The sequence below is a fragment of the Calliopsis andreniformis genome, chromosome 3, assembly GCF_051401765.1.
Source record: "Calliopsis andreniformis isolate RMS-2024a chromosome 3, iyCalAndr_principal, whole genome shotgun sequence".
Lineage (NCBI taxonomy): Eukaryota > Metazoa > Arthropoda > Insecta > Hymenoptera > Andrenidae > Calliopsis > Calliopsis andreniformis.
In genome coordinates, this window is record NC_135064.1 from 1,073,435 (window position 1) to 1,100,624 (window position 27,190).

Below are 27,190 nucleotides of genomic sequence, written 5' to 3' on the forward strand. Positions count from 1 at the left end.
TTGATTTTTAGAAACATAGTCTATTTGTTCTTTATCCATTTCTTTAATTAATTCATTTTCCTCCTAATTTCTACTTATTTATTATTTGTCCATGTATAATTATACAAAACTGGATGAAAATCTTAGTATGTACTTTATCGTCGTCAGGTAAATAATAAACAGCTTTTTCAAAACCATTGAAACTGTAACGTAAGAAATTTTAACATATGAAACAATTCGCATAGGATTTTTTAAAAATTTACCCATATCCGATATTCAATCAACAAAACTTGAACAAATTTTATTAAATTAAAAGCCGAAAATTCAAACGTATCAAGTACTAACAGAATAGCGCGCCCGTGCCACTGTAGAGCTATGTCACAAAATTTTGTACCATATAGATAGAAAACAAACGTGTTCGAAGTAGAGAAGACTGCCTTGTACCATAGAATCTGGTATCATACGTAGATGAAAATGCTGTTTTTCATAACGCCTCTACGGAGCAAAAATTGGGTGGTTATGTATTTTATTTAATAGTGTAAAATGATTCTGTCTATTATTGATGCAACATGTTTTTCAATAGAATTCTGACCAATAAAACAATCGTTCTTATCGTTATCTGTTTGTGGTATTTTCATGTTAGTGTTATGTTTAATCACTTATGTCTGAAGTATTTGCCGGTATAGTTAAATGTAGATAACTTCAAGTGATCGGATTGCGCTGTCGCGTCCTTTGACACGCTTAACCGTTTACGAGTACTGTTTCGCTACGTTTTTCGATGACATTTTGATCGTTTTACCATGCCAAATATTTACAAAAAAGTTAGAAAGTTACGACGAAGGCGATACATTTGCACTTAATAATAATTATACCGTGATAGTGTGTGAACTGAAAAAACTCAAGAATAGTGCCGTGTATTCATCGCATATATTTGCTTTATTGATATTCCTAGTGTCACAGGCCTTGTGGTGCCTATGCATATCTCGAGGTAATATATCCTTTAATACATACAGTAATTGACATTTTCTTACGGGTGTATATTTTAGAGTACTTTGTCTTCTCGAATGTGGTAAATAATAATAATGTTTACATCGTTTTCTTGTATTTGTGCACGAACAGTAGACATAACCTACGTGATATGTTTGACGATAATCTGCTTTAGAATGCTAATAGTATGTTTTAATAAAGGTAAATACTATTCAGCTTGTAATTCTATACTTTAATGAATCAATTTAAGTCACACTTATGTTATTTCACTAATATTTATGATGCACATGTAGTAATTACCATTTTCTGTTTGCTCTGATATATACACGAAAACTTTAATAGTATATCGTTGTGAAAGATACTAACCTAATACAAATATAAACATTCACATTTAGTCATTTGTTTCATTCTATGTTTATTTTATTACAAAATTTGTGTTTCAACTTTATTATTGTAAGTTGCAGATTATTTTTAATTTAGTGGCATGTATTTATTATAAATTTGACTATTACAAATATTTGTGTCAAGAATACACCTCATAATACTTAAAAATATAGAATAAAATGTTGCTTCTGTAGTTGAAAGGAAAAATATTTTTTACAAGGAAACATATGAATTAAAATATATTTGTATTTGTATTTGCTTATGTGTCTACCCATACAGTACAGTGTATATAAAGTTTTGTTTCAAAGTATTACATATTAAGTACACGTATAAGTAATTGCATTTCAACTAACTCGTATACCTATTGTTTATTATTTCTACTTGTGTTAATTTTTCTAACACCAGTGATAATACAGTATAAGTATAAACATTTTCTATATATTATTTTTCCTTGCATTAAAATAATAATACATTGGCCTTTAAAATGATTAAGGATTATTCTTGTGTTTATTTAAATTTGTTTTTAATAAGGAAACATAGTTAAATCAGTGTTTCAAATATGGATTAAACATTTATTTGTAAAAATAAAGATTACGTACAAACTAATTTGATTGACCCTAATTTCTAAATAATTATTTCAGTAATCTGATAGTTAAGTAACTAATAATGAGGTTGAAACCTATAAATATCAGTCTCATAATCATTTTCCGTTTTTATTTTTGTTCTTAGAAGGAAATACATTCAAAGTTTGACAAAATATTCTTAAAGCCATATCTTTTTTTATTATACACAATAGTCTATAATATTGACATATGTTTTGAAAAGCTCTTTATTAAATATAGATTGCAAACAATATATATTTCCATATTTTATCTCTATTTTGCAGTAATGCATTTAAGGTAATAATATGATGGTCGAAAACAGAGTAGCATATAGATCTGACAAATAAATTGAATTGGATCAGTAACCTCATCTTTCTACCTATTTCAAACTATGTTTTGAGAGGGCTCTTAAAACTCTCACAAACAATATACTTGTGACTATAGCTAATAGGTCAAGTTTTTACTAGAATAGTTAGTACTCGTACAGATACATAGCTTATCTTTACTAATATCATGAATTTTTAAAGTTTTATAATAATTACACAGTAGAAGATACAATAAAATGTATTCAAGCATGTTCGCTTTTTTATTGTAAAACTGAGGTAGATTGAAGATTATGTCATAATATTTTTTGTTCCATTTGAACTCTCCTATTACTCCTTAAAATGTGGAAATCTATATTGTTCAAATTTTAATTTTGAAGCATTGACATGCATTCTTTGTCATATCTTAATCTTAATTACATAGAACTATGTGTATTGTTTTTTATCAATGTGATTTAAACAACTAGTCTTATATGTAAATTATGCAATATTTTACATAATACTAATTTTAAAAACTTGTTTTACTTCTCTCAGAAAATAAAGGAAAAAACTACAGGAAAGAAAATGAATTAAATGAATCATTATATAGTCTGTATTTTCATTAATAAAAGTTTATTTGAATCTAAAAGATTGATTTGACAATATCTTTTATAAAGTAAAATGTAAGAATAAAAAATGTTATATAAAAGCATGGAAATACAATATATGTCATTTAAGTTTTTTCATTTCATTTAAAGAAATGATGACATTAAAAATGATGCCTAAAAATAAGAGAGTACATTATGGTCGAATTATACTATTGTTAATATGAATAAGGAAAAAACATAATTATTATTTGTGTAATAAAAGTCTTTAAAATTTATTTTTTTAGGAATAACAATTTGTATGCAAAAATTGTGTTCCATATTTTTCGTTCATCTAACGAATAACTTCTTCTTTATTATATCATGAGTTAAAATGTATTTTGTATAAAGTGTCTTATTTCATTAACATTTTTTTAGCAATTAGCAATATTAAAAGAATATTTTAAATGATAGAAAATAACGAATAACAAAATATGTAATATTACAGAATTTGGACAGTGTTCTAGATTATTTTAAGAACATAAAGTTTCTCATATTTGGTTGAACCATTTAGTGGGCACAATGTCAGAAATAGTTTACCCGCAAGGGTGCAGATCCGTTACAGAAGATTTGGGCCCAGATGAACTCATAAGACGATTAAAGGTATATTTGTTAAAGAAACAGATATATTTCTTACAGATTGGCATGCAATACTTTTAATGAAAAAGGGAAATAATTAAAATAAATGAAAATAATTTATGTTCAAATTCGTTTAATAGACATTAGCTCATACATTACAAGCAATGGGACAAGATGAAGGAATGTATCAACAATACATACCTCTTGCATTACATTTAGCAGAAGAACATTTTCTAATGCATCAGAGTAAAGATGTGCAACTCTTAATTGCTTGCTGTATTGCTGACGTTTTAAGGGTTTATGCCCCTGAAGCACCATACAAAGATGCAGAACAGGTATAAAATATGGTTTGACTCTAATCAATTGTGCAATGTGCTTTTTTCCTAAGGAAATCTACATAGATTATTCGTATTTAAATACAGAAACCTATATATATTTATTTCATTAGAATATTATAATTTTTCTATCACAATTTATTAAAACTTAATTTATAAAGTCTGAAAGTTGTATCCACTATACTAAAATTATACTTTTACAGGTCAAAACGATATTTCTATTTCTGATTAAACAATTGGCTGGTTTGAAAGACCCTAAGGATCCTGCCTTTAAAAGATACTTTTACCTTTTAGAAAATTTGGCATATGTAAAATCATTTAATATGTGCTTTGAATTGGAAGATTGTCAAGAAATTTTCTGTGCACTTTTCTCTCTTATGTTTAGGATAGTAAAGTAAGTATAATTACAAAGTTGATATGTACAATTTATGTAAGAAAATAGCAAATACAAAATCATTTGATAATTATTGCAATTGCAGTGACGAACATTCTGGGAAAGTCAAAAGCTTCATGTTGGATGTACTGTGTCCACTTATTACAGAATCAGACATTGTTAGTAATGAACTTTTAGACATTATACTTATGAATATTGTAGAACCAAACAAAACACAAAAGAAAAATGCATATTTGCTTGCAAAAGAACTAGTAATTAAATGTAGTGATACACTTGAACCATACATTCAAGCAGTAAGTAGAATAAAAAATAAATCTTTATTTTTGTTTTTAAATATACTATTCAAAATGGACAGAAGTTGTATAAAATGTTTTATATTTCTTAATTTATAGTTTTTTAACCATGTGTTGATTTTGGGCAAAGAAGAGAAAAGCTTACAAATTTGTAAGAAAGTATATGATTTAATTTACGAGTTAAATCATATATGTCCAAGCGTCTTGTTGTCCGTCCTTCCACAATTAGAATGCAAATTGAAATCTTCCTCTGAAACTGAAAGATTGGGTGCTGTAGCACTATTAGCAAGAATGTTTTCTGAAAAGGGATCTCAATTAGCTGTTCAACATACACAATTGTGGCGAGCATTTTTAGGAAGATTTAATGATATCAGTGTATCAATTCGTATAAAGTGTGTGCAGTATTCAATGCATTTTTTACTGAACCATCCTGAATTAAGAAAGGATATTACTGACACTTTAAAATTGAGACAACATGATGCAGATGAAAGTGTTAGATATGAGGTTGTTATGGCCATAGTAACCACTGCCAGAAGGGATTTTGAAGTGGTATCGGACAGTGAAGATTTATTAGAATTTGTTAAAGAAAGAACTTTGGATAAAAAGGCATGTTCTGAGACATAATATTATATATTGTTTACATTATTTGTGTATATTTTTACTCTATTACGGTTTTGAATCATGATTTTCAACATGTTTTGATAAATTTTTTAACTTTTAGTTTAAAATTAGAAAAGAAGCTATGGCAGGATTGGCAATGATATACAAAAAACATTTAAACGATGCAGATGTACCACAAGCTACAAAGAAGGCTGTTACGTGGATAAAAGATAAAATATTACATGGCTATTATATGGCAGGCATGGAGGATAGACTACTGGTAGAAAGATTATTAAATACCTGTTTAGTACCTTACCAGTTACCAGCCAGTGAAAGGATGAAAAAATTATATCATTTGTTAGGAACAATTGATGACCATGCATCCAAAGCATTTGTAGAGCTGCAAAAACATCAGCTTGCGTAAGTGTATTTTGCTTTATTTAAAAGAAAAAGTCACAGCAGTGGAGTTATAAATTTTAACAAAATCTTTTTTTGCAAATCCAAAGTAAAAACGAATAATTTACCTACCTACTTACCTATTATAAAATCTATATCAATTGTCGTAATTTTATTATTTATGGTATTTTATACAACAAAGTATGTAATATGAATCCATATCAATTATTTTTTATATATTTATGTTTTAGTGTGAGAAGGGCAGTAGTTGAGTGGTTAGAAATTGTAAAGAAACCAGATGCCATGGTTGAACTGGTAGCTAAAATTCATCAGATATCTCGTTTCCTACCAGATCCTATGAAAGTACAAGAATTTTTACAAAAGTTTAGCGCTCACATGAGAAAAGACCCTGCATTGCTACAAGGGATGGAAACAATAATTCAACCGAATGTTTCTTGCAAGGAATGTGCAGATACAATAAGTATGGTTCTTAAAAAGTTAGGCCAACCTGTCATGACGAATTTGTATTATAATACGATAAAAATGTTGTTGGAAAGGGTTAGCTCCGTCATGATTGATGAAGAAGCAATTAGGGTACTTATATACATTTTCTCATTTCATGTACATATTTGATCGTTTATAATATTTATATTTTCTACACTGATTATAAATCAATAGGTTTTGATTGGATATGTACTAGACTGTTTAAAACAAGGTAATGTAATAGAAGAAGTTGGGCTCAACCCGAATAATGCAGGTGAAAAAGGATTAAGGTTACTCGTGGTATGTTTATGATTGTGTTTTATAAATGTATTTATACTCTATATATAATATTAATTTATTTCAAACGTACATTCATCATTTTCCTCTGTTTAGATGCTTTCGTTCGTATTCGGCCCACATTTTCTTCATAATGACATTCTGATGCAACTTGTTCAACTTTTAGAGCTAGAAGATGAAATGGTAGCACCGTTGGTTCTTTCGATTTTTACATTTTTAGGGAAATATAAACCCTTATGTGATGTTGCTCCAGATATTATGAACCTTATGGTTCCAATATGTAAAAATTTTGCTGAAACAGGAACACCAAAGCAAGCGAAACAAGCTGTCAGGTGTTTATTTGTTAATATGACTAATATTCATGATACTATTTTCCCTGAAATTATTGAAAGAATTAAAAATACTCTTACACCAACTTCAGAATATTATCGAACATCTATAGTTACATTAGGTCATATAGCTTATAATTTACCAGAAAAGTATCAAGTACAAATAAAAAACATGGTATCGAGAAAGGTACGTTTTCTTATCAGATGAAAATTATAATCATGTTATATAATTGAATGTAATTTAAATGTTGTACGTTTATAGATAGTCAAGGAGTTATTAGTAAAAGAAAGCAGCGAACAAACTTCTGACATCATTGAAGGAGATTGGTGTAGGGAAGATCAATTACCTGAAGAAACGCGTTGTAGATTAGAAGGGTTGAAATGTATGGCACGCTGGTTATTAGGACTGAAGACTGATGTACTGTCTGCACAGAAGACATTCAGAATGTTGAATGCATTTGTAGTGAACAAAGGAGATCTTTTACAACAAGGTCGTTTAAGTAAAGCAGAAATGAGTTGGTTACGGCTACAGGCTGGCTGTTCAATGTTAAAAATATGTGAACAAAAAGGTGTTGGTGATCAATTTACAGCAGAACAGTTCTACAATTTATCTCAACTCATGGTGGTATGTTAGTCATGAATTATAGTTCTACATTAGCTTTTCTTTAATATAACTTATTTTTTTGTATAGTGATACGCTATATAGACTATATTTAAATTAAATTTACTTATAGGACGAAGTTCCACAAGTCAGAGAGGCTTTTGGTAGTAAGTTACATAAAGGACTTGGACGAGGAATACCAAATAAATGCTTGCCATTAGATTTTATGGGCTATTATGCTCTTGCTGGCAAGGAACAAGACAAAAGATTAAAATGTGTTTTAAAAACATACATGCAAACGGATATAAATAAAAGAAGGGATTACGTTAAAACATTGTCATTGGGTACTGTAGAACGGGCCATGGGTAAGAAACTAAATAGTAAGGCATTATCGAAATATTGTTTAGCATTATGTTCTTTGTCATTAGAAATGTATATATTATTGATACAGAAAATATTTATTATTCGACCTATATTCTGATTGCAGGTCAACTGCCTCATATTCTACCTGATTATATGCTAGTATTTGCAGTACCTATTCTTGCTCATGATCCTGAATTCACCAATCATCAGTCTGTGACTCAATTGAAACTTATACAACAATGTTTATGGTTTATATTGGAACCTCTTATAACAAAGAACGAGTATTATTGCTATGGCTTTTATAAAAATCTTATAGAACGAATGAAGAGTCACAAAGATGCTTTGAAACCAGAGGATAACAATATAAACTATGTAATTGCCTTAACTCATGTCCTATTAATATAAATATTTTATATACAAGTATAGATAAAAATAATTTATATTGCTTTTATCCCCTTATGTCTAGAAACTATGGGCAGTTTGTGATTTAGCTATGAATGTGATATACACTAAGACGACAAATTTCGATATGAAAGAATTCCCCAGCGAGACACGAATTCCCACTATGTATTTCAAACGTGCAGATGAACTGCTAGCAAATACTAGGAATTATTTGCCTACTGAAATGCAGATAAATATGTCGAGTCCTAAAGGAAAAGGATCACTTCACAGTACACATTCTGTTAGTGAAAGACCACAGCGTAGAACCAAATCTAAACAACAAAAGGAAGTGGGCATTGGACCGAATGAAACTGATGCAAGGGTAAGATAAATAATCCTACTTATAATTCACTTATGTTTCATAATTTGGGGACAAAGTAGTTGTAAAACATTAGTTTTTTCATCATTATATTTGCAAATAGTCAATAATTAGTAAATAATAGCGTTAAAACGTTTTGACTATGTATGCCATTATTTCAAGCTGCAAATTGGAGAAGTGGAATGTATTGATGCTCAGGTAAAATTGTTTGAAACTTTATTAAGAAGATAGTACTTGTGTATTATTCAATGCATATTTCATGCTAATTTGTAATAGCCAATTATTGTTTATATGTTTCATCTGTTTACAGCCAGCAGAAGCATCAGAAACTAGGATTCAGTTACCCGGTTTAGAAGAAGAGGTACTTAAATAAAGTTTATGAATTAATTCGATGCATAGTACAAAAAAATAATTTTTCAGATCGAAGAACCACCAGCAAAGAGGGCATTAAGGGAATCGGATAAAGTAAATAAATAATTAAATGAATGAACTGTAACCACGGGGATGTTTTAGAAATAGGGGAAAGACTTAAGGAACGTGATGATCATAAGAATTAAAGAATCTAAAAATACTTTACAAATTAGAAAACAGAATATTTTGGTTATGTACAACAATTAATAAACCTGTCGTTCGCGTATGTCTAGACCGTAAGGTGTTAAGATAATTATACATTAATGTGAGATAATTAATACGTGTAGGCTTACGACTTAAAAAATTTTGTGGAGTTGCAGCAAATTAAAAATGAATTCTTTGATACTATTGGAAAGTTTATTTATATTAATCATGAAAGGAAATGTAAAGTCGTACTTTTTTTTTTTTTTTTTTTGTATTAACAAAAACGATAACACATTCAATGGTATGAAAATATTATTCCTTCACAATTTATGAATGTATAACGAATTTTTTATAGAAATCTTGGAAAAGTTTCTCAATTGAAGGTCTTTTTTCCTTTGCGAAATACCTGACAATTGTTGTATTGTTCACTTTTGCACCAATGAATACATACATTTATGCTATTTCATGCGCATTTTTCTTCCCAGATAAATAGCTTAAATTGTATTTTAAACAAATTTTGTAACGTACTTTTTCTGAATAGTACAATCCATATATAAAATATTAACGAATGTAACTATTTTAAGTTAAAAACTAAAACTGTTTTGTTAAAAAAAAAAATATGTGAGAATAGACGAAACATATTGAACCTTTTATACGCAGAAGAGAACAACATGACGTTGTTGGATTTCTGTAAACATAGTATTCTAGGCAAAAGTTGTATGTCAATTGGCTTTGTGATCCAAAGTTATTTGTTTCTATTAATTTGATTTGATCATTATTATTATAATAATTATTATTTTATAATTATTATTATTATTATTATTATTATTATTATTATTATTATTATTATTATTATTCCATTGAGATCATATAGCTTCGATAATTACACTTTTCTAGGCACACTGTCTCGTAAAATGATTCGTTTATATTTTAATTCTAAAATTAATTTAAATATTTGAAATTTGGTCAGCGCACGACCGTTAATTATTAATTTATTTCAATTTTTCAACAATACATACACGTATGCATATAAATACATCTCCAATAAATAGTGCGCATCGATATGAGAAATAATTTGTCAAATTTTGTTATGTAAAAGTAACAAAATGCATCATGGATACGATAATCAATTGAAGAAAAAGTTTATCACCTTTGTACGTCACAGTTATTGCTCTATCACTGTCATTATTGTATATGTATCATAAACTACTTTCGTATTAATTCTTTTCAAATTTGTACCCAAAAACTTTCCTGTAGTTAATAAGGTATCGTTCTCGAGATCAGCTGTAGTATCATTAATCATTCTACACGTACATATTTTTAATTAAAAAGAATGAAAATGAAACTTGATGTTTTCATTATGTATTTTATAAGTATGTCACATTCTATTTATAAATATTTATTAACAATAATTTTATATACATGTATATGATATATTTATATCATTATTTATTTTAAATTCATTATATCGACGAAAATTATTCCCAATGTAGTAGTTTCATTTAATTAATATAACGATAATGAAAAAATAATGTTGGTAGAATCCTTCAGTAAATATAAGTTTACAGCTTATTCTGTTTACAGGATATTCTTATAGTTTTACAAAAGTTATACATGGACCATTTACTTGATATTTCAATAAAATTTCATTAGTTCAATTTAATATACAAATTTGCTATTAAGTAATGTCGGGAAAGAAATGGGTACAAATTTGAATAATTTAATATGGGCCTAGGTTTTATAAAATTTCCTTTTTCAACATTAGAATTATTAGTATTAAGTACTGAACTGTATTAAACCTAACGATGAATGGGAATTGTGTATGAGGCTGTGAATGGTGATGAATGTTTGATTCTATTATATAAACAATATAGGATAAAAATATACCTATTACCTCTTCTCAAAAATTACAGTACAATGCAATTTCTTCGATTTTTTTATTCTTTTTAACAATTGTGAAACTTAATTCCGTGATTTCTGTTACATTCTTTCATAGAATACTATATAAATGCATTGTTACTATTTCACATTAAATAAGTCTCATGTAAAACATTTCGCAAAATAATTCACAAATTTTAAATACTTTGCAATATACGACATTGTATTTTACAATATTTTGATACTATCTGTTTCTGTGAATATTCAAGTGCATAGTACTGCAATTTTCTCAAACAGGTTATAGACTATGACGAAGTATACATATTCTGAGGAAAAACCAATTAATCAGTGCTATACATCTGTCAATCTGTGAGACGTAAGTGACGCATTGTAATGGTTCTATAATAAAACAAATTAAATAAAATGGTATGTGTTTAATAAGATATAGTTACAGATAGAAAAATTCGTTTTAACGTTTCCTAAAAGCATTTCTATTGTCCCTTCCTATGTTAAAATTATTTGCTCTTTTCCTTTTACTTTGATTCTTTTTAGTATTTGCCCTAAAATTAAAATCATTTATACATGTAATAATATAATATTTAATACTTTTTCACAGATATATAGAATGTTCCACGTAACTGTCGCAATGAAATTCCAAAATTTCCTATAAATTATAAAAGGCTGTGTTAAACAAACGTGCTATATTTTATTCTATATAATTTTTATAAATAAAAATTGTTTGTCTACATATTTTCAGAGGTATTACGAATATGAAATCTTGTTTCTTAAACGAAACCATATTTTTAAAGTATTTATTATTAAAATAGATCATACCTAATTCAACAATTATAAACATTACAAAAAAAAGCGTACAAGAAGTTGTATAACATTACAGTAAATTATCAATTATAATGGGTTCATGTTCAAATAATGATAATAATATTTTTTTTTTATAAATACAAGTTACATTGCTTTTTATATACTGTTTTTTTTTGTAATATGTTTATTGTCGCTGAACTGGTTATAGTTTGCTTCAATAAAAAACAATTGAAAAGCATTAAAAATCAATTTCAAAAATAAAAGTTACGATTTCTCTGCAGAAAAGATGCAGATATAAAAATTCTGATTCATAAAAGTTATGCAAACTAAAATGTAGCACAATTTTTGTTTTGCATAATTTTTTGTTTAAAGAGTTCTAAGATTTTGTGACGACAGTTACGTAGGATATCCTGTATATTACAATAATAGAATATACTTACTCATAACGCATTTTCTTCACAGATTTTTTACTCGTATCCGTTAAATCAGCAACAAATGAAGATTTAGACCGTTTTACTGGTACTAAAATGTAATACATATTTTAGAAAAAGCAACATTGATGATCTGAAATTAAAAGTAATCATTTGGCATGATGTACCTCCTTTACTAATTGTAGATCTATTATCCTCCATAACTGTCCGAATTTTCGTTTGTTTATTTATCTTTTTAGCTAATCTTGCTTGATACGCTGCAATCTTTTCTAATTCCCTTTTTGTTCTATCTTCCGCAGTTTCTCTTTTAGGTTCTCTGGATATTTTCTGTTTCTTCTCTTGAACTATATTTAGAGGTTCTCTCTTCTTTTTCTTTTCTTTATTTTTCGATTGCTTTTCTGTTAGCAAAAGTTTCTCTATAAATAATAATTGAAATTATTTCAATGAAAACCTGTAAATTTAACAAGAATGTAGATTGTATCATGTTATAAACAAAAAACCTTTCTCTTCTTTTCTTTCTTTATGAGTTTGGAACCAACTTCTTTGCACGCTTTTAGCATTTTCGTCTTGAAGAAGATTTTCAGCTCGGTTTACTTGATTTTCTAATTTGGCTAACTCTCTTTCTTGTTTTTCTTCTTCCAATATCTTTTCCACATCAGGTTCGAGAATTTGTAATTTTTTGTTATATTTTTCTATTATGTCGGGCGGTATTATCCGATTTTTTACTGGATTCTTTGCATTTTTAATAATTTCTTTCACTAAAGAACGTTCTTGTTCACCAGCCAATGAAACTGATACACCAACACGACCAGCTCTGGCGGTTCTTCCAACTCTAATGAAAATAAAATGAAATGAATATTTGTCTCATAATAGACATACAGACTTAAAGTACTAATACCTGTGAATATAATGTTGCATAGTAGCTGGCATAACAAAATTAATTACAGTTTTTACACCACTGATGTCTAAACCTCGTGCAGCAACATCTGTTGCCAACAAAACATCTATTTCTTCATCTTTGAACTTTTTTAAATTTTCTAAACGTTGTGGTTGTGTAAGATTACCGTGAAGTTCTCCGACCTATGAAATAAAATTCTTTCTAAATATATAATTTAAAAATATTGTAAAGGTTACCAGATTATCACTAAAAATTTTATATTAAACTATTATTTAAAAATTTTAGTTAATTTTTAATCTTCAAACTTGATTTTCTTAAAAAGGAAATTTTAGGTAATTAGTTTTTATAATACTGTATGAAACCTTGTCAATGTTGTTTAAATAAGTTTTTATCAAACAAGTAATAGTTCAAATACCTTCACACCTAACAATCCCAATAGAATATGAAGCTTGTGAGCTTGTCTCTTTGTTTGAACAAAAACAATGACATGATCATGAAAAGTTCTGCAAATTAAAGCAGCCAAAATAGCTTCACGGTCTCCTTCTCTTTCTTTTCGTATTCTATATTAAAATATGGAATATATTTAAATACTGATTAAATTACACATTGTGTAAAATATAGTAATAACTTCCTTACTCACCGAATAAATTCCTGGCGCAAATTAAAGGCAACGTCCTGATTACTATCCACAAATACTTTGACAGGCTTATCTAATGATACAGCAGCTAATTCTTTTACTTCTTCGGTCATGGTAGCTGAGAATAACATTGTCTGTCTACTTCTTGAACATTGACTTACTATATATTTCATTTGTTCTGCAAAGTACTCATCCAGCATCCTTGAATAAAATTCATGGATATTTTAAAAATTTCATATACAATGAAAGTACTGTATACAATGGGTAAGTTGGCAGGCTAGAATCTAATTTTAATAAATTAATTTTAATAAAATAAGTCAGTCTACAGGACCACAATCATAGAGTGGAGCCCTCTATATGTCTTGGGTCATTATATAAATACTATCCCAACTTCCAACTTATCAGCTATATACAGTACAAGCTAAATATTTTGCTCTAATTTACCTATCTGCTTCATCTAAAATTAGTATTTCAATGGTATCTAATGAAAATGTAGGTGTATTTTTTATATGATCAATTAATCTTCCAGGTGTAGCGATTACAATATCTGGATTCTTTCTTAATACATTTTCCTAATTAAATAATAAAGAAATATATTAACGTTTGACAGATATTTCAAGCTTAAATTAATCACAACATTATTACATACTTGGACTTTCAGATCTAAACCACCAACAGATAATCCTACTTCTATTGTTGTAAACTGAGCTAATTGCTTTGTAACTTGATACACTTGAACACCAAGTTCTCTTGTTGGTACAAGTACAAGAACTCGAGAAATAGCAGGACCATCTAATGGTCTGTACAGTAATCTTTCTAGAGTTGGAAGCATATAAGCTGCAGTTTTACCAGTACCTGTAGCAGCACAGCCACATATATCACGACCCATTAAAGCAACAGGAATTGTAGCAGCTTGAATAGGTGTTGGATGTACAAAACTCATAACTGTTATAGCCTTTAACAAACAATCATAATAAAATATGAAGTGAGGTTACAAGACTCTGAAAATATACATATAATGCAATGATACCTTTAACAAAGGACGTGACAAATTCATTTGATAAAATGTTGCATATGGTTCAGAGTTTGAGTACTCTTCAAAATCAATTGATTCTTCATTATCTTTAACTGTTTTTTTCTTTGTATGTTTTTTTTCTCTTGTCTTAAATATATCTACAACAAAACATGTATTTACAGTTACTTGAAACTAGAATTGTACAATCAAAGAAACTCTATTATCCTTACCCTTCTTAAGTTCATCTTCTGATAAAGAAATTTCATCATCCTCTTTTTTAACTTCGGATAAATCTTCAATAGAATCATTGATTGTATTCTGAAAAAAGGAATGTGAATTTGTGTAAGGCATCCTAGAGTAGGTGGAACAAGCAGAAGAGTAGCAATTCTACATGAAAGAATAAGTTGAAAACAGAAAATAATATATTGTAACCTTAAGCTTTGCTTTTAAAGAAATAACTTTGAATTATAAGTATATGTACATTACAATACAATTATAAGCATTCAATATATATAAAGGTAATGCCTTTTCTGTATTATAGGCACAGTGCCGCTGTTCAAATTGTACGCTACACTTCTAGTTAGAAGACTCTATACAGTTCACTTACATTCAATAAATTTTCTTAGGAGCAAAGCATGATACCAAAAAATTGTATTTCATATTTTCAACTTATTTTTTCCAACAGAATCATCACTTTCCAAATTGTACTACAACAGCATTCTGGGACACCCTATATATTGCTTACATATGAAACATTGTATGGTAACCTCTTCAATATAGAAAATAACTAATTATGCTAATAATATTTGTACATACTTCATTTTCAGCTCTAAACCTTTTAATTTTATCGTCGAGTTTCGTTTTCGCTTTTCGCTTAATATATTTACTTAAATCATTCCATGTGTCTTTGTTATATTCAGATGCGTCATTTACAAATTGGAAATTGCTATCAAAGTCCTTGTTTTCTTTCTTTTTTTGCTTTCGTGGTTGAAACTAGTATAAACCAAATTATTAATGTGATTGAAAATATATGTAATATACTATAATTTATATATCTTACGTCGTCTTCCACGTCAGAATTTTCAGAATAATTCGGTACTTCTTGATCGTCTTCGATAGTTTTTATTAAGTCAAAATTACTGTCCATCTTTCATTACAAACTTTCAACTAAACTACATTAAATTCCAAATGTTTAAAAGCACGTGGTAGAATGTATGTATGTACAGGGTGTCCAATTTAACCACAGAACATTCTTACAGAGGCGAACTTCTGTCGGAACTTTTGAAGTTTGTGTCCCCGAAATCCATATAGCTCGTACATACCATAGGGACAGCGTTGCCAGTTCTCTAAAGAAATATATTTCCGTCACTGTCTATATGGGGCAGTAGGTAAAACAGGAATATTTCGAGTACAATAGGTATTACAACCTCTGTGGTAATATCATATTAGGCAATTATTTTCTAATAGTTTGTTAACAAATAATACTCTAATTAAAGATTATACCAGAAATAAATATTTAAAAAGTGTATATTACCGTATATACACTGTATTAGGGAGATATGTATCATTTTAATAATTTTATTTCATTTAATAATTACTTTTGGCATTTTTATTTTACACATATAATTATAAATATGTCCAAAACTTTGGAAAAATTGTAGTATTAAATGATATTATTACAATATAATATAAATAGTCACATGGATAGTAAAAATATAATTGATATAATTACACATATATTATTTCAGAACTTTGCTTTACACATAAACATATATGAATTATAATCAAAAATTAAATTTTATAACACTTTGTTCATTTAAAGGACAGCTATTATATGTACATTGAGGTACATATAATAGTCGTTGAGACACACAGGTATAAACTATATTTTTGACTGAATGTACAGAAAACCTTGGCTTATACCTGCAATCCACAGCCTGCAAATAAGAATATTGAAAAAAGTGTGAAATATTAAATTACACACTTCCAATGCTATTATATGTTGGTAGTAGATGAGGCTTGCAAGAGTAAACTGTGTATTTATAATTCTATTGAATTATAAACCGTGACTTATATACACCTGCAAGTCATATCCTGTAATTAAAACATAAGTCATGAGAAGAAAGTGTGAAATATTAAATATTAACTGACTTGAATGTATATACATGCACGTACCTTACATTATAAATTATACACATATACTGCAATGATAAAAAATATTAGATATAGTGTTTGCTGTTAAGAACTGCACTTTTACAACTATGCATCTATATTATTGAAACACAGACTTTATACCTCAATAAGGTGGAAAGATCTAAACGTACTGGCGAACTTGTAATAAAAATTCGTTTATAATTTTTACAACATGAGAGTAATTTACAGATTGTAACAAAAGTTTGATGACAAATATTATTCTCGTTCAATTACATTTACAATAACGAAAATGATAACTTCTTTAATTTTACACACTTTAATTTCATTACAGTCTTTGATATAGATTGCAGACTGTGGAAATTTTAAACGACAAATTCTTCTATGCCAAACCGTATTTACGTAGCTACATTTATGATTATACATCATAGCTTCTGTAGCTACTTTCACATCTTTACACTATTAGCTGCACAATCTGAAGCTAACCCACCACCCCTACCCCAACCTGCAGAAGTACGAACTTCGAAAAAAAATACTAGCCTATTCCTCTTTAATGGCACCCTTCGAAATACCTTTTTTTTTTAATTGGACGTTCACAGCTTTTCCAAAAAAAAAAAAAAATTAAAAACGAAAGTCCAGATTTAAGACATGAAAACACACCTATATGTTTTAAAATACTGCTTTTTTCGTATATCTGACTGCACAGCAAAATTGCACATTTGCTGTCCTTAATTGCACCTGTTTTACTTCTTCGAAATTCACAATAGTTTAGTCATTGTGAAATTTTATTATTAAGAATATGTTATAACATTTTTCGAATACTTTAAAAAGATTAAAGTTTTCGTACAAGACATTGGGTCTAATAAGAACAAACTCACAGAAGCCACGGTTTGAGAAACATTCTTATACTATCTTTTATTATTAATCACTACGATTTTACACTTCTTATGCGAAATGCCTCATATGTAGGGTCAATAAAGAAACAATGTATTCAGCAACCAGAAAATAGAATTAATTTATTAATTGTCTAATTTATTGCTCTCTTTTACTATTTACATATTTTGAATTTTCCTTACAAATATAATGTATTTTAACTTTTATGTAATTTTCAAGAATGCATTTTATCAAATGGATCCTATAGTTCTGTAATTCACTTTGATCATTCATATGTTCTATTAAACTTAAAAATAAATTATTAATTTCTAATTCTCCTCTTAGTACCATATTACACATATAATTAAAATTATTTATATTATTTTGAACAAGAAAAAATTTAATTATTTTCTCGCATACACCTCTTTTTAAACTACTTATACATTCTGTACACTGTATTTTTGTGCATAATTTTTTCATTACCCATTCGATGACATATATAATAATTCGGTCAGAAAATAAAGAAAATGCATGAGAATTCACGTTTGATATGGCACATGAATGAACATTTATTATATTATTTAGTCCATTTATTTCCTGATATTTTTTGTAAATATTGTCTAAATTATTTGTATTAATATACTCTGTTATTGAAATGTTAATAGTTTTGTGAGATTTTGCTAAACCATAATATAGAATTGGAATATATTAAAAATTGTGCAGTTTCCTGTATCTATGCTCTTGACTTCAATATGTATTAACAATTTTTTATAAGCAGATTTAAATGCACAGACCCAACCCAACAGAACGCCACGACTCCAAAAAGTCGCTTTACTAGTAATTACACTTGCTTATAGAGTGCGCCACAAATGGCGCGGCATAAGATGGCTGATACCCTAGTTCTAATTTCCTCTTCTGTCTTTTCAAACCCGTAGCAAAATGCACCGTTCTTCAAGTTTATGGGATGGCTAAAAATAGGAGATATTTAGGTGGTTTACTTCAGCTTGGACACCTCGTATATACATATATTCTCGCACATTATTGTTTCATAGGAGTGTAACAGATGATCTTGCACACATCGAGCGACATGTGCAAATTCACGTAACGTGCATGCATCATTCATGCCGCATATCGTGTATCGTGTATATCATTGCATTCATCAGAACAAGTGACATAGTATACACACATGAGTAACATTGTCTTTCACGATGCATTTATGATACGATTAATAGGATTATTAAGTGATTGAAGGTAGTAAAAATATATTTACGAGATATTCATTGGAATGTCTATACTCAGTATAGGGTTATTTTTCGGTCTTTTATGTTTAATAAATGGGCTACATGAATACAAGAAGAAGGATTTAATTACTTTAAGAGAGGAGGTGCGATCTATGTTTGATCATGCTTACTCAAGTTACTTAATGTACGCTTACCCTTACGATGAGTTACGTTCGTTGAGTTGCGATGGATTTGACACATGGGGTAGCTTTTCGCTGACACTTATCGATGCTTTAGATACTCTCGCTGTGATGGGTAACTTTTCTGAATTTCGCCGCGTAGCTGAAATTATAAGTGCCAGAGCGAATTTTGAAGCAAATATAAATGTATCTGTATTTGAAACTAACATACGAGTAGTTGGAGGATTGCTCAGTGCTCATCTTTTATCACGTAAGGCAGGTGTTACTTTGGAACCAGGTTGGCCATGTAATGGTCCACTGTTACGGCTTGCAGAAGATATGGCAAAACGATTAATTGCTGCTTTTGATACTCCAACGGGAATGCCATACGGTACAGTTAACTTAAAATATGGCGTACCCAAAGGTGAAACAAGCATTACATGTACTGCTGGCATAGGTACATTCTTATTGGAATTTGGAACTTTGTCCAGATTAACTGGAGATCCATTGTATGAGGAAGTAGCCATGAACGCTATCAAAGCATTACATTATTATAGATCAAGTATTGGATTAGTTGGTAACCACGTAGATGTATTAACAGGGCACTGGACAGCTCAAGATTCTGGAATTGGTGCCGGTGTTGATTCCTACTTTGAATATTTAGCGAAGGGAACATTATTATTTCAAGATCCACTATTGGCAACAATTTTTCATGAACATAAGGCTGCCATTGAAAAATATATCCGTAGAGAAGACTGGCATTTATGGGTTTCTATGACAAAAGGCCAAGTAACTTTACCAGTATTTCAATCATTGGATGCTTATTGGCCTGGAGTACTGAGTCTGTTTGGTGAAATTGGAGATGCTATGAAATCATTGCATAATTATCATCGTGTTTGGAAGCAGTTTGGATTTACACCTGAATTTTATAACATTCCACAAGCAGAAGCAGGCACTAATAGAGAAGGCTACCCATTGAGACCAGAACTTGTAGAGTCAGTTATGTATTTATATAGAGCAACTGGAGATCCATATCTGTTACAAGTAGGAGTAGACATATTAAGAAGTCTACAACATAGCGCTAAAACTACTTGTGGCTATGCAACTATTAATGATGTTAGAGATCATCGAAAAGCTGATAGAATGGAATCCTTTTTCCTAGCAGAAACAACTAAATATCTATATCTTCTATTTGATCCTGATAACTTTATTCATAATTCTGGTCAACAAGGCGAAGTTATTAAAACTGGTTGGGGTGAATGTATTGTTGATGCAGGGGGATATATTTTCAATACAGAGGCACACCCTATAGATCCTGGAGCATTATACTGTTGTCATCAAAGACAGAATTTTTTTGCAGATCAAAAAGCAACATTATGGAAATTTGTCCCTGTAAATGATCAAAAGGAAATAGAGAATATAGAGGATGATACATATTATCCAGAAGACATGAAGTACAATGATAATGATAAGCAGCCAATTGAAATTATAAAATTATCTGAAATACGACATACTTTTACCGATAATATAGAAAGCACCAGTCTTAAAAATTCAGTTATGCCTATTCCCTCTGCAAAGGATAAAACTGATGAAGTTATAATAGCTGAAAGTAAAGATGAATTAAAGATGAAAGACCCGGATCCTGAATCTTTAAAAGTACAAATTGTTGCACCTCCATCAGTAATTTATAAAGTTGATGATAGTGAAAATATTGACACTTTTGAAATACCTTCTACATTGGATGGACATTATTCTACTTCTATAAAAAATAATACAGAAATGTTCACTAAACAAAGTATTACGAAAATAACAAGGTTTGAGCCTCAAAAATTATTAGAGAATATTAGAAAAGGAAATTTATATCCTACAAATGTTTCTGCAAGATTAAATTATCCAATTCTGTCTTGTCAATCTCAATCATTCCTACAACGTATATCGATTATAGGAGAATTCTTTTAATGTTGTTTGCAAAAAATATATATTAAAAACAATGTGTTGATTATTTTCTATTCTTTCTATTTTTATTATTTATTTGAATAATGCAAACTCCATTCTCAATCATACATAAATATGATAAAGTATAAATACATTAATGTAATGCAATACTTTTTCTTTTAGCTTTGTTAGATTTATTAATTTTATAAAGCATTGTTTTAGTTTATTAACGAAATTGTTTTGCATATAGAAAATACAAAAAATATTGTATATACTTATATATACAAAAATAATTCCTATTCATTTATTCATTTTCAACGTAAAAAAAACGATTTAATATTACCAATTACTTGCAATTGCATGTAAAGGGCTACAGCTGGCTACATGTTTACATGTTTCCTTAAACAAAAGTTCTACACTCTATGTGTACTCAATGATCTCTATACTCTATACCAGGCTTCGGAATTAACTGCTCTTTTCGGCCGATTTTCGAAGGCGACGCCTCCTTTCTCCCTCGCACGTCACTTCTCTCCGCGGCGGCCCTAGTGCTCGGAAGGCCTCAGGCCCGTGCCACAAGAATCGCGCGTCAGGAGATATCACTGACAAAACAAATACGCATCAACAATAGTACCTCATGGGTGATGTGGAAATCTATTGATATAAGTGTCGTCGCCCAAATGCGCTACGCGCGATTTTTGTGGCACGCGCCTGAGACCTCCCGAGCACTTGGGCCGCCGCGGAGAGAAGTGACGTGCGAGGAAGAAAGGAGGCGTCGCCTTCGAAAATCGGCCGAAAAGAGCAGTTAATTCCGAAGCCTGCTGGAACTAATGTATCGACTTGATGTTTTACCTCAACGGTACATATAATGGATAGATTGTAATTTATTAACTTGGTTATAGTAGAGCAGCTAACCACAGAATTGTGTTGTTCTTCACTTTATACATTTTTTAATAAAAATAATATTTTTTAGGAACTATGTTCTCCAATATTCTTGATGTAAGATTTTACATATTTATCAATCTATAACTAGAAATCAAAAGTCTGTTTCCACCCAGAAGTACAAGAGTAACAAGACTCAATTTCTATGCCTCAGAAAATGGAGTAGGATTTTTCTATGCCTCCTACTGGAATAGGAAATTTGTTATAAATAAGTCAAAATATACATGAGATAATAAATTTACAAGTTTCTTAATGTAACAGATTGGGTAACTTATACTTCTATCCTTCATAATTAAGGAATATGGTGTTTCATCATCTCATTTTTATGCTAGTGGATCATTACATTATTATTTCATCATACTGTCATGTCTAAACAATTATTAATCACGTAAAGGCTTGTGCATTGTTTAACCAATTATTCTTATATTTATATTCTTTGGATGACATGAACTGAAAAATTCAAATTAATCCAAAACAAATAGTTTACAAATATTTTACAACTAACAATTTTTAGCGCTGACGATGTAAATAATTATTACGAATGAATTGATTCAGTCGTACTAGTTACAGAATTTTAGGTTACAGAATTGACAATTTCATAATAGGTTATAACCAGCGTTCAAGAGGTATCTAGAACGGGAACAAGACGTCTGTATTTCCTCTTCTGGTTGATAGGGGCGCTGGATTCGAGAATTTGCGTTAAATTGGATACTCTGTATTGCTCTGTCTGTGGGCCAAGGTTAACCTGTTTCATGGGAAACATAACCTTACGTTTAACCTTATGATTTAAAGTTATTTTAGACGGTAATCCGTTTAAATTTGAGATACTGTGAAATGTTACGGCGTGTAGAAATCATTAAGTTTCTATATTATAATTGTAATCCATTTTTATGTAGAAATAGTAATGAAATCTCTCGAAATATTAACTGTCTACAATGTCAGATATATTTTAGTACTATCCGTAGCATGAATGAAGAGGAAAACGAAAAGAAGAAGCTTAAAAAGACCGTAAGAATACCTAAAATTATGCTAATATATCCTAATGGATCGGTAGAAACTACTATTTTAGAAGAGGCTGAAAAGATTGCTAAACGACGAAATCTTGAATTAAGAATGGTATCTGATCCTGTTTTGAAGTCTAATAAGGATGTTTATAAACTCTATACAAGTGATGTCTATGTCAAGGAGAAGGAGAACATATTCAATGAAGAAACTACTACACATGTTCTGAAATATAAAAGCTTAAAAGTGTTTCCTATATATTCTAAAATTTGTGAACATGATTTAAAGATAAAATTGAATAATATTAATAAGTTATTGAAGAAAAAGCACAAGGTTAAACTTTTAATCTTCTTTAGTACTGAAGAAAAAGTAAGAATAATATTATTTTCTAATGTTTTACACATTTAGTTTAAATTATCAGTGAGGAGTTCTATACAAGGCATATAATAAAATGTTTGTAATAATATAAACATTTATAATAATTGATTTTTGGGAGATAGATTCTCGACACTCAGCAATTAAAAAAATTTACGTGCACATATGTCTGGAAAGACTTACATTTTGAGTTATACATTATTTTATATTGCATATGGTGAGATATTTCCTTTAAGATCTATGACTATGCACTAGTCATTTAGAAGGTTTGAATATTTTTGGACTTAGTAGGACCTTAAAGGGGATAACACACTGTGCAAGCAAGACATGGGCTAGCATTTTATGCAATATAAAATAGCATATAATTGAAAAGTAGATATTTTTTCATTGTCTACATATGTAAAACTTACCCTTCATAAATGTTACACATTTTTTGATGTACCTTGTATAAAGTGTTTCTTCCATTAAACTATGTCGATATATGCATATGAATAGAACTAACAAGCAAATAACATAAAAATGGACTCATGAATAAGTTGACTGTATTTATCTAATTTCATTATGTGATTTGTGATTCCTACTTGGAATTATTGAAAACAATAATTATAATTTTTAAAAATATTAATATTTCTTATTAAGTTGTATAAGTTTGTATTTAAATATTGCAAGCATTTTTTAGTCAGTACAGCATTATTCATTTAATCTGTGACATTTGTCATGGAAGCAAGGAAAATTTGAGTATAACTAAAGAACTAATTGTTTCTAGACCTGTTCCCATTTATGAACTTTTTTCCATTGTCTCTGTGTTCAGAAATTACTGTCCAAAAATATTTTACATCTTCCGATACATCCTGTATATATCCGTTAATTGTTTGTAAAAAGTATACAAAAAGTTTCTATGTGTTGTTAATGAGTGATTTATTGAATCAATTGCATATGTGTATCGATAATTTCATTTCCAATCATTTGTAATATTTCTGACATTATTCATTACATTTATTTGGAAAGCTTGATGAAAGCTTGATTATAAAATAGATAGTATGATATTTTATAGCATTACAATTAATAAATTTTACTTACATAAATGAAATATTTTGTAAACACTTTGTATAAATAAATATAATTTCAATATATTTAATGATATTGATTTTACAGGAAACACTTTTACATTCGATAAAGAAAGAAGTAAAAGGAAGTTTAGCAGAAGAAAAACCTAAAAGTAATAGTACCACACTGTTATATCATCCTTTATTAGATAGTGATGGTCATTGTCCAGAGGACAATATTGATAATACCAAAGAAATTTTAGATTGAAAAAATTTTAATTCTGTAACAACCCTTTATAAAGTTATAAAGTACTTTAATAAATATTCTATGAAAACATACCATGTAATTTAAATGTTAGTATTATAAAAATTGAAAACATTTATTACATACATATGATTATTTTCTATGTTCAATTGAAGAATCATAAGGGTAATAGCTTCAACGTATCTTATTTAGAGTTGAGCTTCTAAAATAGAGAGTATTTTTTTTTTATATTATAAGATTATAGACTTTTTGAGTATTTAAATCAAATTAAAAAATATTTCTTTTATTTAACATAATGTAATTGTCTAATAAAGCATTGAAAGCCTGCCAGAATTAAAATATACAATTTTTACTGTAAACTAAATAGTGTATTTCAACAGATATAATAGTTTAAATAGCGATAAAGAAGAAGACGTGTATTTGAAAGAAATCCTGAGTACAAAAACCCTATACTTAGATTTTTGTAGGTGAATATGTATACTTGGTTTTTGGTGGGGAGATGAAGACCTTAGCCCTTAGTTTAGTCATTACCTGAAACTGTGATTTGGACTTTGATTTAGAAATTTTGCATAAAGTTGTTTGAAAGTTGTTTGGAACAAACATTGCTTATCATGCTTATCTTTTATTAATCAGGACTAAGGCTAGTCATCCAAAAAACGAAATGAAATGAAAAGATAGATCCTAGATAAATTATACTAAATTACTCAATACTTGAAATTTTATGATTTTATTTTGTTTAGATAAAATTGAAAAGAATTTGAAGAATTGTAAGGTTAAGTGTTGTAAGTTCTTAAAACAATTTTTAAAACGAAATTGAATGCTGCGACTAAGAAAATGATTTCACATTAGCAGCAGTACATTTAAAGGTATTATAATGAAGTCTTACAATTACAATAAATTTTATTTTTCACACTGTGTCAACATTAGAAAAGTAATAGAGTTCTGAATTTCATTTTATAGCATATTATATATACTATTATTATTGTCAAATAAGAGTAAATAGGGTAGTACTGTATTTTTTTTCACTTAATAAATAAAGGTCTCATCATCTATAAATATATATCTACATGTATAGTTAATTTGTATTTAATAATAACCAATATTTCTTTAACACTGGTGAATCTTGCTTAATTAATTTCATTCAAATCTTAACAATGTGTAATTTTATAGATATTAATTGAAATATTTGGTCTTAAATTGAGATCGATATTTACTTAAATCTTATTTTATAAATGCCACACATGAATTTTATAATACTTGTACAGATAAATATGCATTGTCATTAAAAATGAGTTGTTTTGGTCGATAAAATACTTGAAAAACTATATTTCTAAATATTAATTTACTATATATTTCTCTTGCACGAAACATGTTTGTTTATATGATCTTTTTTCATAAAATTATGTATACCTATTTCAATTATTTTAGAGTTAAAGTCTCCTACAGACCGACACGAATTGTTGCAGCAGCAACGATTTTTTTGTGGCACCTTCATCGCACCAATATCAATTCCTATGTCGGCTTTTTTTATTCTTTATTCATTTAGCAGCAACAAATTCGCGTTGGTCTGTAAAAGATATAAATATAAATGGATTATACAAATTTTAACTATAAGTTTTGACAACAGATATGTTAACTTCATTTTCAGCTTTTTGTATTAATGGAATGCATACTCTTTTGATTGATAAATGCTGCTAACTTATAAAAGTAAAGTACTACATGATTTCGTCTGCTCGAAAATAATTTTATAATGCTTAACATTATATTTGCATATTTAATTAATACTCTTTTAATATTGTAAAAGATCTAAAAAGAACCAGTTATCTGAAACAATTGTATGATAGCACGAGTTTTCTGTGCGTTGTATTACATACTGAATATAGTTGACAATTCTATTAGAGATATGCTTTATTAATATGTATTTTATGCAGAGGATTATTTTATTCCTTTAGTATTATCCTTGATCTCTAGATAAATTGATATTTTATCGATTGTATCTCTATTTTACCACAAAATGTAACGTATTTTATTATTTTTGTATTAAACAGTGGAAGAAATTAAACTTCTCAATTCGAAAATGATATGTATCAACTCATCAAGTACTTTCAACATCAGTATTATTAATTGATATATTCAGTTTTTAATTGAATATTTCAATATTTAATAGTTCTATTGATTGTCATATATCCTATTTGTAGTAGCCACAGAAATTGTTAAAGAGATCATTGTGATATATCTAACAATTTTAATATTTTATAAAAATCTCTTACTTCATCATTATAATGAAATTTCTATATTACAATAAACATTCATCCTTGATTGAGTGATACATAGCATGTTTAAATTGTAAGTAAAATTTAATATTCAAGGGTTCTCAAGGTACAAGTGAGATAGAAAATGGATACATAAAAATCTGGATAAACATTATCATGGACATGCCACTTTATGGCATTTCCTGTATTCTACTAAAGCAGGACATAGCTTGCCCCTAGGACCTTGTGGCTGTATTTTGACTGTTCTCGTTCTGTACTGTGATGCGTCCCCACATGTAGGTGTACAGCGTGACCAAGGCGACCATTGTGTCATTTCGCAATCAACTGAAACTAATTAAACAAACAATTGTTTTGTATCAATTTATGCAATG

The 27,190-nt window shown here is 28.8% G+C and overlaps 5 protein-coding genes across 16 annotated transcripts in view; 3 read left to right on the forward strand and 2 right to left on the reverse strand.

Moving 5' to 3' along the window:
* The first annotated feature begins 758 nt into the window (after window positions 1-758).
* Window positions 759-9,650, forward strand: Pds5 (cohesin associated factor B pds5). Of its 4 annotated transcripts, none has more exons than XM_076375086.1 (17): window positions 759-967; window positions 3,347-3,501; window positions 3,618-3,812; window positions 4,016-4,206; window positions 4,292-4,499; window positions 4,599-5,105; window positions 5,221-5,519; window positions 5,747-6,089; window positions 6,174-6,278; window positions 6,372-6,791; window positions 6,867-7,229; window positions 7,339-7,585; window positions 7,693-7,940; window positions 8,035-8,331; window positions 8,491-8,526; window positions 8,639-8,689; window positions 8,749-9,650. In XM_076375086.1, exons 2-17 carry the CDS (start codon window positions 3,421-3,423, stop codon window positions 8,803-8,805), a joined length of 3,648 nt encoding a protein of 1,215 aa, XP_076231201.1. In that variant the 5' UTR covers window positions 759-967; window positions 3,347-3,420; the 3' UTR covers window positions 8,806-9,650. The 4 variants fall into 4 exon arrangements, with proteins under 4 accessions (XP_076231201.1, XP_076231202.1, XP_076231203.1 ...); XM_076375087.1 differs by having other exon boundaries at window positions 7,339-7,570; XM_076375088.1 differs by lacking the exon at window positions 8,491-8,526.
* Window positions 9,651-10,699: 1,049 nt separating this feature from the next.
* Window positions 10,700-15,999, reverse strand: Rs1 (Dead-box helicase Rs1). The gene is made up of 13 exons (XM_076374929.1): window positions 15,622-15,999; window positions 15,378-15,554; window positions 14,792-14,879; window positions 14,577-14,719; window positions 14,196-14,501; window positions 13,991-14,118; window positions 13,550-13,747; window positions 13,325-13,469; window positions 12,910-13,091; window positions 12,512-12,843; window positions 12,179-12,427; window positions 12,021-12,102; window positions 10,700-11,321 (listed from the first exon to the last, which is right to left on the reverse strand). Exons 1-13 carry the CDS (start codon window positions 15,706-15,708, stop codon window positions 11,231-11,233), a joined length of 2,208 nt encoding a protein of 735 aa, XP_076231044.1. The 5' UTR covers window positions 15,709-15,999; the 3' UTR covers window positions 10,700-11,230.
* Window positions 16,000-18,536: 2,537 nt separating this feature from the next.
* On the forward strand, window positions 18,537-20,965 carry Edem1 (ER degradation-enhancing alpha-mannosidase-like protein 2). Its single transcript, XM_076375625.1, has one exon. It carries the CDS (start codon window positions 18,871-18,873, stop codon window positions 20,941-20,943), a length of 2,073 nt encoding a protein of 690 aa, XP_076231740.1. The 5' UTR covers window positions 18,537-18,870; the 3' UTR covers window positions 20,944-20,965.
* Window positions 20,966-22,352: 1,387 nt separating this feature from the next.
* Window positions 22,353-24,620, forward strand: LOC143177591 (uncharacterized). Of its 3 annotated transcripts, none has more exons than XM_076375627.1 (3): window positions 22,501-22,735; window positions 22,812-23,229; window positions 24,391-24,620. In XM_076375627.1, the coding sequence occupies exons 2-3, from the start codon at window positions 22,825-22,827 to the stop codon at window positions 24,547-24,549; spliced, it is 564 nt and encodes a 187-aa protein (XP_076231742.1). In that variant the 5' UTR covers window positions 22,501-22,735; window positions 22,812-22,824; the 3' UTR covers window positions 24,550-24,620. The 3 variants fall into 3 exon arrangements, with proteins under 3 accessions (XP_076231741.1, XP_076231742.1, XP_076231743.1); XM_076375628.1 differs by having other exon boundaries at window positions 22,503-22,662; XM_076375626.1 differs by having other exon boundaries at window positions 22,353-23,229.
* Window positions 24,621-25,305: 685 nt separating this feature from the next.
* The window catches only part of LOC143177589 (spondin-1), a 219,721-nt gene continuing 217,836 nt past the window's right edge, over window positions 25,306-27,190 (reverse strand). For 3 of the 7 annotated variants that reach the window (XM_076375621.1, XM_076375619.1, XM_076375617.1), the window contains exon 17: window positions 25,307-27,149. In XM_076375621.1, coding sequence (XP_076231736.1) covers window positions 26,974-27,149 — 176 coding nt within the window. In that variant the 3' untranslated portion in view covers window positions 25,307-26,973. Of the gene's footprint in view, window positions 27,150-27,190 lie in introns of all 7 variants that reach the window. The other 4 variants (XM_076375622.1, XM_076375618.1, XM_076375624.1 and 1 more) reach the window with 3 other exon arrangements.

Bases quoted from the DNA above. Each gene is read 5' to 3' on its own strand.
- Pds5 (XM_076375086.1), top strand. From the start codon at position 3,421: ATGTCAGAAATAGTTTACCCGCAAGGGTGCAGATCCGTTACAGAAGAT. The intron at 7,230-7,338 runs GTATGTTAGTCA...ATTTACTTATAG, and splicing joins ATTTATCTCAACTCATGGTG to GACGAAGTTCCACAAGTCAG. The intron at 8,690-8,748 runs GTACTTAAATAA...ATAATTTTTCAG, and splicing joins TACCCGGTTTAGAAGAAGAG to ATCGAAGAACCACCAGCAAA.
- Edem1 (XM_076375625.1), top strand. From the start codon at position 18,871: ATGTCTATACTCAGTATAGGGTTATTTTTCGGTCTTTTATGTTTAATA.
- LOC143177591 (XM_076375626.1), top strand. From the start codon at position 22,693: ATGTTACGGCGTGTAGAAATCATTAAGTTTCTATATTATAATTGTAAT. The intron at 23,230-24,390 runs GTAAGAATAATA...TTGATTTTACAG, and splicing joins TCTTTAGTACTGAAGAAAAA to GAAACACTTTTACATTCGAT.
- Rs1 (XM_076374929.1), bottom strand. From the start codon at position 15,708: ATGGACAGTAATTTTGACTTAATAAAAACTATCGAAGACGATCAAGAA. The intron at 15,555-15,621 runs GTAAGATATATA...GGTTTATACTAG, and splicing joins ATTCTGACGTGGAAGACGAC to TTTCAACCACGAAAGCAAAA. The intron at 13,748-13,990 runs GTAAATTAGAGC...ATTTTATTCAAG, and splicing joins ATTTTAGATGAAGCAGATAG to GATGCTGGATGAGTACTTTG.